The 14,830-nt window shown below is 46.4% G+C and overlaps 1 protein-coding gene across 2 annotated transcripts in view; it reads left to right on the top strand.

The window, feature by feature from the left end:
* Positions 1–14,830, top strand: part of L3MBTL4 (L3MBTL4, histone methyl-lysine binding protein) — a 433,421-nt gene that overhangs the window by 410,045 nt on the left and 8,546 nt on the right. For both annotated transcript variants that reach the window (XM_021707570.1, XM_021707564.1), the window contains one exon: positions 8,675–8,835. In XM_021707570.1, the coding sequence (XP_021563245.1) occupies positions 8,675–8,835 (161 nt within the window). The remainder of the gene's footprint in view (positions 1–8,674; positions 8,836–14,830) is intronic.

Here is a 14,830-nt window from a genome sequence, read left to right as displayed (position 1 = left end):
ACACACAGACCGACATGGGCTTTTGCACTAGCTGCACTGTGTCCCACCCTCAGCACAGGTGCCAAACACTGTCCGGGGCTCAGAGGGTTTCCTTCTAATTGGTTTGCTCCTTGTCATCAGTACGACCACCCACTCTTGGAATTCAAGTACATTTAAACCATTTCTTCATGCACAGTAACGTTTTCTACTCACAGATGTAGAAAGAGGCCTTTCAGATCTGTGAATGCCAGCCCAACATGGCTTGTTCCTCCTACAACTGCACTTGCAGAGTAGGGCAGGAAGTTACCAGGCGGGAGGGTGCCACTTTGAGAAGAGCCACCCAGTCCTCTGGTCCAGTTGATGCTAGCGTTCATTCAATCAGGGTCCCACCTTGGCAAGTGGAAAGAAGATGGTCTTGCAGAGGACACAAAAATTCGTGAGGGTGATTGGGTTGTAGTAGTCAGTCAAAAGAAGTTCAATTAGTGATGTCTCAAGCTGTGTGGAGCAGATATTAAACTAAAAGTTCACTCTTTAGCCATCAAAAAGTAAGCTGCATGAGAGTCTTTTATTGGATGACTAATATATCAAAAGCTATATGGATTTTTCTGCATTTTTGTTAAAATGACACCAGGGGATATCTGCTTCTCGAGTATCAAATTGAGGAATGAGTAAGAATTCATATCACAAACAATTCCCAGCCTTTTCAGTTATGAGTATATTTGGCAAGTGGGATACCACAGGATGGGAACTCATTGTTTTCACTGGCACAGAATAAGTTAGCATTTGCCACAGCATTATTTGTCTCTGCAGTGAAATTCCTCAGATGGTTCCACAGTCACACCATGTATTAAGCACCTGTACTGTGCTGTGCCATGTGGCAGATTTGTGCTCCACCGTGGTGCTCTGGGAACGAATTGGAAATGGTTGCCCTTGAATTCCTACTCCACTAAGCAATTTCAATAACAGGAGGCAAGTGGCAGCTGTCCTGGGGCAGCCCTGAGAAGGCATGACTCACTGCCTATGGGGCCGCAGGAGAGCCGCAGAGGAAGATGCGGCCTGATGTGGGAAGGTATCCATGCTCCAGCACCAGTGCTCTGGACAGGGCCTCTGGACCTGGAACCCCATGCCTATGGGTCTAGGGAACCAGCCCTGCCCTCAGGAGTAAAAGCTGAAGGCTGAACCGCTTGACAGAGTTTTAAGCACTGATTCTTGCTCCAGGAAGTGTACTGTTTGCCATATCCCTGCTTACTACATGACTTATTCCATCAGGATTCTGTTGTATGTGGCAATAATTCCCTCACAAGGGCCTGGCTGAAGGCAGCTAGGCAAAGGGGACCAGAAGACTGCATCCACAGGCCAGCCAGGATGGGAGAGGGTGGTGGTGGCAGCTCCTAAAGAGAAAGTAGGCTCAGTGCCTGGGGTGGGGCCAGGGAAAGAGACAGAGAGGTACAGGGGAGAAATAGAAGACCCCGAGGCATAGAAGGGGGTTAGACTCAGCTTGGGTGACGTTATGGAGGCCCACCCAGAAGAGCTTGTAGGGAAGAGCCGGGCACCATCAGAGCACATGCCCACCTGAGGGGAAAGGCCTCATGGTCTTCAGAGATGCCACCATGAGGAGCAGGGAGTGGGGCAGAGGCTGGCATAGGAGGCATGTGGCCCAGAGGGAAGAGGAAGGCCTGAGTAAAACGCCACTGTGAACTGGGCATTCACTTCTCCCTGTATGAGGGATAATGACTAAGGTGGGGAGGTCACCTGGCTGAAAGCAAAGTTGTAAAGCCCAACCACTGGAGCCCCAGAGGACTGGCTGTCCCCTGAAAGCTGGAGAGGAATGCTTGAAAGATGGCCAGGGAGGTCTGACGACTTCGAAGCACTCGTTCCCTCTCTCCACCTGCTGTTACCCCAGCCCTGGTAAGGAAAGAACAGCTGGGTGGCCATAGTATTGGGTGATTGGGGAGTGAGCAGTGACAGTTTTAGAGAAAGTGGCTCAAATCTGAATAGTTCCTAACCTAGTTTTGAAAGTTATCCTTTGCTTTTGCAGTAAATGAAAAAAGTCCCTGCTTTCTGGCATGCATGCATTCATTCAGTCATCTGTTCATCCACTCAGTAGGTATTGGTTGAGCATCAGCTGTGAGCCAAGCAAACACTTGGCTCAGAGTCTCTCTGCAAATGAACTGTAGAGCCCCTCAGGCATGCAGGTATCTCCCCAGATAGACTTGCCCCATGAATTTGGCCTGTGGAGTGGAATATAGGCTATCTCCAGCCCCGTTATCATTACTTCTCAAGAGCCATGTGAATTTGCCTAGCCACCAGCCACCTAGCCTCTTCCTGCTCCCAGGGTGGGCCTCGAGAGAGGTACGGGCCCAGCACTCTTCTGGACCCGTGCTGTCCAGTAGAAACAGAACACTAGCCACATGGGGGAAATTCTCTGGTAGCCATATTTAAAATAATAATAAATAAGAAAACTAGTTGTAGTGGCATAATCCAACCCATAAATCAAGATTCAAAAAATTGCTGAGATATTTTACATTTCTTTTTTGGGTGCAAAGTCCTCAAAATCCAGGACCTATGCCCACACATCTCTACTTGTACTGTCCACATTTAAGTACTCTGTGGCCACACGTGACTGGTGGCTATGGTTACACAGATCTAGCGCATCCAAAATTCTTCATTCAACTTCTGGGACTCTTGATAGTCCACTGAGCAATGAAAAATCTCTGACTTTTCTATACTTCATCCCCCACATTTATATAAAATCAGTTAAGAGAGAGCTTGTGATGAGGGATGACCAATAGCTACCATTGGAAAGCACCCTACAGATGTCCACGTATGAATTCTAGATATAAGAACACAAGGAAATAGGTGACAGTGCAGCAGACCATGTCCCGTGTCTGAGTAGTATGAGCTGGCATGTAAGAAAGAGCTGAGTGCCTGCTGGCAATGAAGTGACCATCCCCGAGGAGCTCATGTTCCTTCACAGGCATGGGTAGTTTTCTTGCCTGTCATGGTGGGGCTTCTTTTATCCAGTTTGTTTTGGGGAAAAGAACAGATGTGTTAAAGAGTGAAAATGAAGAGGGATTGAGTGGACTAAAAAGTATCAAAATCAAGAGAAGATGGTGAGGGTAGAAATGACAACGCCAAGGATATTAAGGACACAGACCATGGACATAGGGGATCGTGGGAAGAAAACAATGTTGCCAAGTGCAGAGTCATCTCTGAACATCCCTTGTTTATCCAGCAGAAGTCACTACGGGAACACAGGGCCCTAGAAGAGAGTAACTTCTCAGTGTGGGATAAATTGATGGAACTCTGTGACTGTCGTGGATTACACAGAGAGGAGTTCCATATCCAAAGGTAAGACATTACCCTTCCTACAGAGGCAATAACAACACTCGAGCAATCACATAATTGGGTTTCAGGACCGACTGCATTTTTTTTTTTTATTTCCTCCTTTTTGGAGCAGAGCAGTGGAATTGCTACTCCTTTCATTGAAGAGAAAGTTCCTTGTGAAATGGGTCTCCGTTTTTAGTGGGATTAAAAATAACTCGAGACCCAGTCATGCAGACTGTGGTTTACCATTTATGACTCACTTGCCTCAATTTTGTAGTGAGGCTTTTGTGAAGAAACAGCCATATTTTTAAAGAACATTTCCATAAAGGATTTTCTTTTCCTTTTGTCCAGCAAAGCAGACATGGGAAGGACGAGTGAGAGAGCAGAGAAGAAATCAGGGGCCTGCTTTCATGCTACTTTCAGATGAAGTACGACCCTCTACTCTCTAAATAGTTTTGTCTTTGTCCCGTGGGAGTGGAAAGCAGATGGTACTGTACCTCGTGCCACAGATGTGTTTGGTCATTTCACTGGAAAGTCACACTGCAGCCAGCTGGTCTGGTTGTCTCCAGGCACTTTTGAGAAGATTGGTCTTCCCCCGGCTGTCGTGTTCTGATGTTTAAAGATAGGTAGACTTGCCACTGAGACTTGCTTCTCATCAGAGAGTCTGCTGGATGCCATCGTGTTGTTATTGCCTCTGTAGGAAGGGTAATGTCTTACCTTTGGATATGGAACTCCTCTCTGAGTGTTGTTGAAGAAACTCAATATCCGTGAAGTCCTTTAGTCCTCTGGTTCACACTCTCTTGGGACCCCAGGGCTGGACACAGAGTTGATCATGTTGGCCTTGAAAACTTGAGAATGTGCCAAATCTCTAAGCATCTTGAATGAAATCATGAAACACTTCATTATGTTTTTGTCAAAAGCCATATGACCCAATAGAAATACCTACTACAAGAAAAATGGTAGCAAAACAATTCTTGCAACCAAATTCATAAATGGCAAACCACTAAGGTGACAAGTATTACGTATCTGCTTTCTGAAAGGAGAAGGTAACCTGAACATAGGAATAGCTTTATTTATCATCACATTGGTATTAGAGGCAAAGCAAGTATTACATATGCATTTCATTTTCTGGTGCAAAGGACATTTTGATTAATTAAAATGTTAAAACCTCCAACAGGAGGGCTGCTTTTGCAGGCTGGATTTCTTTGGCTGACTTTTAGGGGAGCTGGGTAGAAGTCATTACTACAGTGAGGGAGTGCAACTGTGAAGCATCCCATGTTCCTCAGTTTTCGGTGAAAACAGCACTGTGAGACCAGCCTTGGTGGATGAGGTACGCAAGTGACCCTTCTGCCCTCTGTTCATGGCAAGCATCCTTTTCTAATATGAAAGGCTCTGTTTACCCAAGATGCCCCAAGATAGAATAATATGATCCTTCCAGTTTGATGAGAATGGTTTCTGATGACAGTATACGCCTTCATCATCAGCTTATGTTCTTTAATTTATTGACAGCTACTTAGTGAGTATCTGCTTTGACATAAACTGTGCTGGACTTGGGAAGAAGTTAAGATCAGTGTGTTCACATCTTATAAAAATGTATGCAAATTTTAAGTGGATATTTCCAAAAGTCTAATTTTATGCACAGAATTTAAAATAATGCAAATCACCCCAAATTGTAAACGTCTGTCAAGAGTCACATAATTTCCAAGCTGGCAGGCCTAGTGCATCTTAGCGTCTGACGCAGTTACCAGACGCCAACACCAATTTGCCTGGGAAGCAGATGTCCACCTTGCACTGGCAGGATCCCACTCTCACTTCCTCCCACTAGGACTTCTACAAGTGACTTCAGTGACCACCGCACTGTCTGTCATTCTAGGACCAGTCAGGTGTGAAATCAGAGCACAGCCCTCAAGATCCTGAATTTCAGTCTGAATTTCAGCTTTCATAGGGCAGGCACATCTAGCCACACTGGCTTTGGAATTGTTTTATATCCCTACATTCGCTATTACTATTATTATGACTTAAAATGCCCTTATTATCTTATAACCATAATGTAATATCTGACCTGTATTGACCACTTATCATGTACCAGGAGCTGTCCTAACCACAAAACTCAATGAATTGTAAGTACTCTTATGCACCCATTTTAGAGATAAAAACCTTGCTGTGTAGAAGTTAAATAACACCTTCCAGGTCACTCAGCTATTATGTGGGGAGACCACCAAACCACAATACCTCTGAGGCAAGCTCATTCAAGCCTTTTTTTCTGCTAGACCTGAATATCCCACTCCAAAAAATCATCAAGTATAGAAGAATTTAAAACTGGTAAGGAATACAAAGAAAGCAAAACAGCCACCATGAAGCACTCCCCAAAATATATTGCTACCCATTGGATACTACTGGAAAATTGGTCTTGTGCTGTGTTAATTTAGTATCTTTTCTTTCTAAAACATCAATCCCAACCTCAAAAAGTTTGCAGATCGCATTTAGAGTAGTACCTGCCATTAAGTGATCACACCGTTCAGGGGACCTTACTATGTACTGCCTCTACATTCTCCTCACACCAGCCCTGCATGGCAGCTGTTGTCAATTCCAGGCATGTCTTAGAGATGACAGATTGGTGATTCCAAACTCCCTACTCAGGGACCCCAGCTCAATTCATATCTTTTTGAGTTGTAAAATACTCAACTTTTAATCTCAATTGATATACAATTGATATAGTAAAATTGATAACAGTGACAACATCTATGTTTAGCCTGTAACTGATTCTAGCAAGCATTCTCCAGAATTTGAGGTTGCAGATGGACAGACGCAAGTCGATAAACCCAGTGAAGACCACAAACCCTAGCTAGGGGATCTCAGCCCAGCACGGTGACTGCATACCTTTCCCTACCACCCATGAGGACTCCCTCAGGCATATACAGCCTGTTCCCCACAGCTCTCATGGGCTCCCAAATTATGTTCAGCCTTCAAGAAATCTAGATTTCACTTCCCTTCAAATAACAGATTGGTATAATAGGAGCACAGTTAACCGTATTCAGAAGCCATGGATAAGATAAAGCCAGCCTATGTGTGAGTGCACAGCAGAAAGCTAGAGCTTCATCTCTTTGTTGTAACCTGAAGGCCCTGTCTTGCCATCTTCCAGAGCCCAGAACCAGCCTCAACAGTGACAAGCCGTGGACTGAGGAACCCCAGGATTGTTTCAGGTGCTGGCAGCCACACATTAGGCGTATTTTCAAGAGTATACCCCAACACCCAAAACAGACAGTCTGCTTCCAAAATTGTAAATTTTCTTGCTTGGAAACACACCGGATGTTTATTTTTTTGTTTCTGCATTTGCAATGCCTTCCGCCTTTATTTTTGAATCACAGGAATCAAATCACCATCCCTTGACATCTCCATACTTCCAAAATATAAGATTCATTAATTGTGTCTTTTCAGAGTCCGGTCTATTTTAGCAATTATACTTGATTGATTTACCCAAGACATGAGTTTGAGATACATACATGTTGGGTTTTTATAAGTCTGTGGTATTTCAGCAAAAACAACTGATTGTGTGATGCAGTGATTCTTTTCCCAAATAAAGTCAGGCTTTGGCTCAGGTCTTAATCCCTAAGAATACATGGCTGTAATTCTTGGTTTCTCAGGAAAGTCGTTAGTCGTTTCTGCGTCATCGCCATAACTATAGACCTGCCCTGTGACGCTCCCACCCTTCATGTCAGGGGCTTGTTTTATACAGGCTCCTTGCCCAACCTGACAACTCCATTAAAGAGCGTTCACATGTGCCGACCTACAGCCTTTTCAAGGGAGACGTGAAGTTTCCTTTCAGACTTGCAGCCTTACATACTGTTGGCTAAGCCACGCGGAGAGAGATAACCTATTTACATACTAAAAAGGTCAGTGTTGGACAATCAGCAGTTAGGGATGAATTTGCTGCTGCTTGCAACTGGAGCATAAGAATTGGGGAGAAGCCGGCAATTTTGCTGTCTCTTTATCTGTGTAGACAGCAAGCACTGGTAAATGTGAGAGTGTCTGTTCCGATCCATGAGAGCGGTATTGCACAGAGGATGCCAGTGATGGGCAAGCTCGTCGTGTAGAGCCTTTCTGTTTACTAATGGGTAGGTGACCATGTGATGACGCGGGTCAGCCTCACCTACTAAAAACTGTAATTAATTGGAGGTGGGAATATTTGTATAATAGCTTTTCAGGCTCCTAGTAAAACATAAACTGTCATAATAGACTTTAAAATCTGTGGCTGCCGCTTACTTACCCTTCTATCTGCATTACAAAAGGTGGACTTTTGGAGGGCTTAAAACATTTCTTTGTGTGATCTGTTTTTTCAAAATCTCTTTAAATATCGGCAGTTTTATTGTGCTAATGTGTGTGGAAAGTGTCTTGAAAAGTGTCATTATAAAGGTATTGGTTTTCTCTGAAATCTCTATAATGTTCTTACTCCTTAACCATTTGTAAACTTAAAGCAAAATAATTAGTTAATTCAGATCCATGCGTCCATCTTAAATGTCGGGATATAACCTAAGAGTAAAGTCACTCTTGGAGGTAAAAAACTAGTCCAGAAGGCAGTTGGTGAGTGTGAAGCTCCTTGGTTATAGATAGCAGACAATCTCAGGCAAGCAAACAGCCATTGTCCTGTGCTCCCTAAAACTGTAGAACATTCAGAGCTTCTGCTCAGAAAAGAGAGCGCCCCATCTAAGAGTACCTGTGTCGAGGTCACATCTCAACCATGGCTGCTTTCCAGAAGTCTCCGGCTGCCACACAATCTCACCCCAGGTGAGATCATCGTGCATTAGTGGGCATCCACATCAGCAGCTGATGTCACCCAGGTTCTCATAGGGACCCTGTGCTGCACTTCATATACAGTGTCACCCAGGGGATTTATGAAGCCTGATGTGGAACTGGGCTCACTCTGTCTTTAGAGGCAGAGGTGGCTTCCAGGAAGAAGTTATTCTGTGTGTACATACACATCCCAGGTGGCTCAGTGTGCCAATCTGTTTAGTAGTTTGTGGGGTTCTTTGATTCCTCTGACTCCGATTTAAGGAGAGAGGAGTCAGTGGCAGTGACAAGTTGGCCTTTCACTGGCCATCCAGCAGCATCTCATAGAGATTATTTGAAAGTGGCTGGCATACAGTCACCATCTTTTGAGCCTGGATCACATCTGTCTTTTATGACCACTGTTCTAAAACAGACCCTAGGAGCATAGGCTGTGCTGAGGATGAGACTGTCTGAACAGAAGATGGTTTCCAATGGTGTCTGCACTTTACGTCCCCAGACCTGGGGCCACTGTGACAAGGGGTTGACTGCTATGCTTGTTCCCTCAGAGCCAGAACCTCACTTCCCTCCCCCTCTTTTGCAGATTACTCGGCAGAACAGGCACTTCACCAGTCGGTGTTCATGTCTGCCGTGTCGGCCCACCCTTTCCGGGACCTTCCTCTCGGCAGGGAGCAGCACTGCAAGCTGCTTCCAGGCGTGGCTGACATCCAGGCCAGCCGAGTAGCCCAATGGACCGTGGATGAGGTGAGCCGAGCTGTCCGGGGCCCTGGGCTGGCCCTGCCTGCCTCTGAGGTTCTCTGCTGCCTGGGAAAGTCCCCCTTTGTTCTAGGTGTTGCATCTACCACATAAAGTTTAAAATCCAGGTGGGAGGGAGCAGCCAGACCCGACTTAGAGGAATGAGGAAAGCCCAGTGCTTGCCCAGTCAGCTCTGCCCCTCCTCTCCCCAGCCTCATGCCAGTGCCTCCCTGAGCCCCACACCATCGGCCCCGTGCTGATTGAAGCAGAGAGGCTTCAGCCTCCACTTCCACCTCACAGACTTAATTTGGAAAGTACAAATGTATAAGCATCTCGGGCTTATGTTCCAGCCTCGTCTTCTCTGGGAGAGAGAGGCCACCCAAAGATATCTGGTGCCTTGAGGGATACCTTTGCCTTGTGGTCCTCATGGGGTCCACACATACTCACTGCAGGGCAGGTCCCTGCTGCTGGTGTGCTCACCCAGAGCCAAGATGATCAGGTCAACCTTAAGTTCATTTATAAAGTGTGTTTGGCCACAACCTTATGTAAGAAACTGCACAGAGGGAAAAGTTGGATCAGATTTTAATATAAACATGCCTTCCAATACTGGTTATTAATAACAATCAGTGAAGCCCCATTGCTCACCATAATGTTATAGAAATGCTTCATACTTAAAACATATTTAAAAGTTGCCTTTTAAGGAATTCACCCTTTGACTGAAATTCCTTTTGTTAAAGGTCCGTTTTCACTAGCCAGACCTTAGGCAAATTGTTTTTCAAATGAAGGAAAACCCTGGGTCACCCTAAGGACAAGATCAGAGCTGGAGCTAGTCACAAAGTGCTCATGAAGAACTTACTGCAGTCACCTGAGCTCAGTCTTGGCTTAAGCCTTCCTTCCCAGCCTCAGGCCAAGGAGCAGGCAGGCTGAAGTCTGCCCAGAAACTGGAGCCGTTCCTTGTCAGCGCTGCCATTTTCGAAGGAGGACTGAGATGGCTCCTCTGCTCTCTTTATCGCAGGGCTTGTGGCCCCTCTTGTAGAGCAGGAGGGGCTGCCTATGTTTCCCCAGCTTGCCTGCCCACCCCACCTCTCCTCCACTCCTTCCAAAGGGCCATATGGTCCTGGCCATGGAGCGTTGACTGAATATGCCAGGTGCCAGCTGGGTGTTGGGGGAACCACTAATATGTGATCCTGCTCTTTAAGTAGTATCCAGAGACTGCCCCTCGCTTATGCATTTGTACAAGTTTACAAAGTGTGCCCTGGCCTCATGGCCAAGCCCACTGAATTAAAACCTACTGTGTCTATAATCAAATCATGCATGGTTTTGCCCTTGAAACAACACTGCACAAAATGGGGAGTTCAACGGAGAACTTCAATGGCAAGTCATTCATTCCTGACTTACAAACCATTCATCTGAAGCGCCACCTTTTTTGAAGTAGGACTGAGATGGCTTCTCTGCTCTCCTTGTCCCTGGGTGCGTGGCCCCTCAGGTCGTCGTTGTCCTGCTCAGAATGATGTCCTGGGGACAGCAGCCACCAGGATCCCAGCCCCACTCCACTCTGACTTTGCTGTGGATGGGCTGGCAGAGATACCAGTAAGGCCCCTTCGGCCCCTGCCAGCCAGCCTTGCGTATTCAGAGCGACCGAGTCCTGAGACTGGGGAACGTGGCAGAGAAGGCTGAAGCCTGAGCAGGTTCCAGCGCACCTCAAAGCAGGTCCTGGCTCCCTATAACTTCCTCTGCCTGCCCTGGAGACCTGTGTGTTCTGTCCTTGCCTGCCTTCCCATTCCCACCCTCCCCTCCTGCCCTGTGGTGTCCTGCTGCTCTAGTCTCCATTTGCCACGTTGTTCTCACACACAGTGCCACCCTCTCCCACTGCCCGCTGCCTCCACCAGCCTACGGCTCCAGATACACCTCCACCTCTTGCAGGAGCCTCCACTCTGGGCCAGAGGTCACACCCATCTTAGCATCTGTACTCCTGTCTAACCCCCCACCAGATAAGAGATCCATCTCACTCACTTGGCGTGACATCTTGAGGACCTCTCACTAAACCTAGTACTTAGTAGACATCCAGGAAATGTTTGTTGAATGAATGTTGAATGACAAGGGAATCAATTATGAGCTGAATTTTGAAACAAAAATAGAATGTATCTAAGCAGAGAAAAGAAGGAGAGCCATTCCAGTTGAAGGGGAAACAGAGGAGTGAGCATGACAGAAGTGGGTATGACAGACTCAAGGATGGCAGACATGCAGCATGTCCCTTACTGGCATTAATAATGATAATGAACTATATTAATATAATATTAGTAAGGCAGATACTCTGCCCACCTGACACATGGGAAATTGAGATACCACAGACAAAGTGACTTGTTTAAGGCCACACAGTCAGAGCCAGGCCCTGAGCTGACTTCCTGCCCACCCTGCTCCCTGTGGACCTAGGCACAGAAGAAAGTGACCTGGAACAGGGAGATGGACCAGGTGTGAAAGGCCTCACAGGCCAGGCAGTGGGTGTGCATGGCACTCAGTCTGCTGGACAGAGCATTTTCAGTTCTTATGCAGAAAGTCACTGTGGAGATGAGAATGGCAGAGATCAGCAAAAAAGGAGGGTGAGAAGACGCTGAGGAGAAAGTGATGCCCAGGAAGTGAAACACTGAGGACCTGGACTGGGCACTGCCATGAGAAGAATCCAGATTTAATGGACATTTTAGAACCACAAAGGAAATAGATTAGACATAGAGGGTGAAAAAATGAAACATGCCAAATGTGACTCTGTTTATAGTCTCAGCAGTACACACTTAGTACTTGATTAGGATAACAATAGGAGATCTGAAAGGCCTAAAGTGTCCTTCCCAAAGAATGGAGAAATAGTGCTACCATCCGAAGAAGGGAAGTTTCAGGAAAGGATGCAGTTTGGGGTCGGGGGATAACATGATTGGCCGGGTGGAGTGAGAGAATCCACTGAATCACACCAGTGGGTATAGAGATGTCCCAGTGGACAGAAACTGGAGACAGGTGCCCTTAAAGGGTATAAGAAAAGGGCACCGAGGTCCACTCCCCGAGGACAAGTGTCCAGAGATAGCCTCTGAGGACTGAGGTCGGGGTTGGTGGGAACTCGGTTAGAAAGTGCAGGGGAAAGAGGGGCTGCCAAGGGGCACTTTGAGAAGGAGCCGCAGGGAGTCCCTGGAAGAACCATGTCAAGGGGAGACATGTCACGAGTACGTGATGCCACAGGGCAGATGTCATAGTCAGGTCAAGGCTTCCTGACTGGAGTCATGGAGTTGTGCTTCTGGAGATTTGGGGAAAGTGTTTAGGGTGTGCACATTTTTAAATGAAAGAGGGCCAGAGCTTTCATTAACTTCTCAGGGATACCGTCATACAAAAAGGACAGGAACCATTGTTAGGGACACTAAGGAAGTTTCAAGTTTGGCACTTAAAAGCAAAAGCAAGAAGCTGGAAGGTGAATCAAGGGAAGCAGCTGGTTCGGTGAAAGTCTCACTAGGATAGCGAAGGCTCAGAGGAAGACTCCAAGGAGGGAGACTGTTGGGGACATTCGATGCCAGTTCCTAAGTTCTCTGGAATGGGTACAGGTGGAATCTCAGCCCTTTATTACTGGAAGAGGCCTTAGAGCTTTTGTAGATTTAAAAAAATCACCCATTGGAAAGGCTAAGTGCCTTGGATAAAGTGCTCCTGCTTGTGAAGCTTCTGTAACCATGGCTTCCATCAGGGATGCATTCCAGAGGAGACCGTTTTCATTATTCCCTAATGTTGCAGTATCTTAGTCTTAATATCTCCCTAACTTGTCCTTGAGGACAAGGACTACATTCTGAATTTCACCAAAACAGGTCCTCAAGAATAATCTTTGGGTGGGTTGAAAATGTGGGCTTTGTGTTCTGTTTGTATCTTTGAAAATAAGGAAGTCCACGTAGGGGGCACCCAGTGAGTACCAGCCTACAACAAAGGTGAGATGGCTGATAGAAGCGAGCAGGGTGTGGTGATGGTTTGAAAAGGCAGTTCAAGGCTGAGCCAGATCAGTGGGGATGGAGGGCCTTTGTGCTCTGTTAACGCTGCACATATTGGAGAGGGACCTCAGCAGCCAGGGACAGGGCATGCCAAAATGAACTTGGGCATCCTTGTGTTATGTGCCATTCAGCGAGACTTAACACCGTGTCTGTGGCAGAAGATGAAGTGAAAGAACATTCCCTTTGTCTGCCTTCCTGGCCTGGGAGGAAACCTCTGCTCTGCGTTATGCTACCTGGGAAGAGAAGCCAATGCAAGGCCTTTGTAACAGTCCCCAGAGTTGTGAGCTGGCTTTTAACTCCTTTTTTCCTGTGGCTGTTCCTACTAGAGCAGGATTTTTCAAAGCACAGGTAGGCTGAGAAGTCAACTCAGGGGTTATAAAATGAAAGACAAGAATAGATGAGAGTACATAATATGTCATAAAGGTTATTGTTTTGTGAAACATTGGTTAGAGATTTGTGCGGGTGTGTGTTACAGGAGCGTTCAGTGTATTTCCTACTCTGGGTCATTAGAATATCCTGTACAAGAATATAAGCTTTTAAGAGTAGGACCTAAAATATTTTTATATCTTTTTACATCGTTAGCAAAGCATCTTAAGAGAGGAGGTGTTTGACAAGTGTTTGCGTGAGTGAATGAATGAATGGGCAAGTAGATTTTATGTAGTCTGTTCCCTTTCCTGCCAGGTGTACATCCAAGCACACACAGGCAGAGTGTGATATGCCGTGTACATATTTGCTGCCACAGATATGACTCAGTTATGCTTAGTCCACATGTGGGTACTTTGATTTCTTCAAAAATGCTTCTTAAAGCACCACATATAAATTGCCTTAGCCTCAACCAAGTGCTCCCTAAATGTTTATTAACTTTAAAAGATGGCAGTCACTGTAAAAGCAGTCTTTACCCAGGAGGGAGTGTTTTGAAAAATTCAGGGTACTGCAGACTAAGCACAGCAGCCTTATACAATTGGGCCCTTTAAAGGGCAAATAAGCTCTGCTGTGGAAAAACAAGACCCAGGCTGGAAACAAGGTCCCCAGTGGACTGTTAGCCAGTGCAGCCAGGCACACATCCACGGGCTCAGCACGATAGAGAACACCACCATTTGGAGAGATTTAAGGCAGCAGCAGCCCCACCGAAGAACACAAGGCCTGCTGAGCTCCCGAGAGGATGCCAGGGAAAGTAGGTCATGGGGGAAGTGAGTCCGGCAAAGGGACAGGCTCTTCTAAGAGCCAGGGCAGTGTCATTCTTCCTAGTCTCCCCAGACGGCTGTCTCATACCTAGCATTAACTTTCTCAGTGTCCCTTCCAGAACGAAGCGGGGATCTGAGCAGTAGGGCACTGCACTCCTGAGAATGTGAAAAATGCCTGTGTGTCCGTGTCAAGTACTGCATGCTTAACTTCTCAGAGCAAGGCCAAGGGGAGAGGTCTCGAGGCAGCCCCCACACTATGGGACACTTCCCAGGGCAAGGGCAAGAGGACATACCCACACAGCAGCCCCCACACCACAAGGTGCTTCCCAGAGCCAAGGTCAAGGAGAGATACCCACAGAGCAACCCCCACACCACTGGGCACTTCCCAGAGCAAGGCCAAGAAGAGACACCCACCCAGCAGCCCTCATACCATGAGGCGCTTCCCAGAGCCGAGGTCAAAGCCTCACCACCTCCTGGGCTCCAACAGGGTAATCATTCCCTTTGAAAAGTCAGATGCAGCCTGCCACCAAGGATTCTGTGGGTGGAGGAAAAATGGATAGTGTTTTCCACATTCATGGGATCCATTCCCATCTGGACAGCTGTCCGCATTTACCACGAACTCAAAAGGAAAAAATTGTCTGTCTTAAGGGGAGAATGAGAGGGAAACTTCTTGATATTACTGTATGGTATGTTAAAGTTCACCACTTTACATTTAGAAAATGAATAGAGAAGCTCAAAATATAAATTATCCTTAGGGAAGCTAATTGCCAGTAATAATACTGAATGAAGTCCTTTGGATATTTTTCA

Source organism: Carlito syrichta, unplaced genomic scaffold (assembly GCF_000164805.1).
Source record: "Carlito syrichta isolate Samal-C Ts95f unplaced genomic scaffold, Tarsius_syrichta-2.0.1 Scaffold47312, whole genome shotgun sequence".
Classification (NCBI taxonomy): domain Eukaryota; kingdom Metazoa; phylum Chordata; class Mammalia; order Primates; family Tarsiidae; genus Carlito; species Carlito syrichta.
The sequence above is the reverse complement of the archived record's forward strand: the minus strand, read 5'-3'. Positions and strand labels throughout refer to the sequence as shown.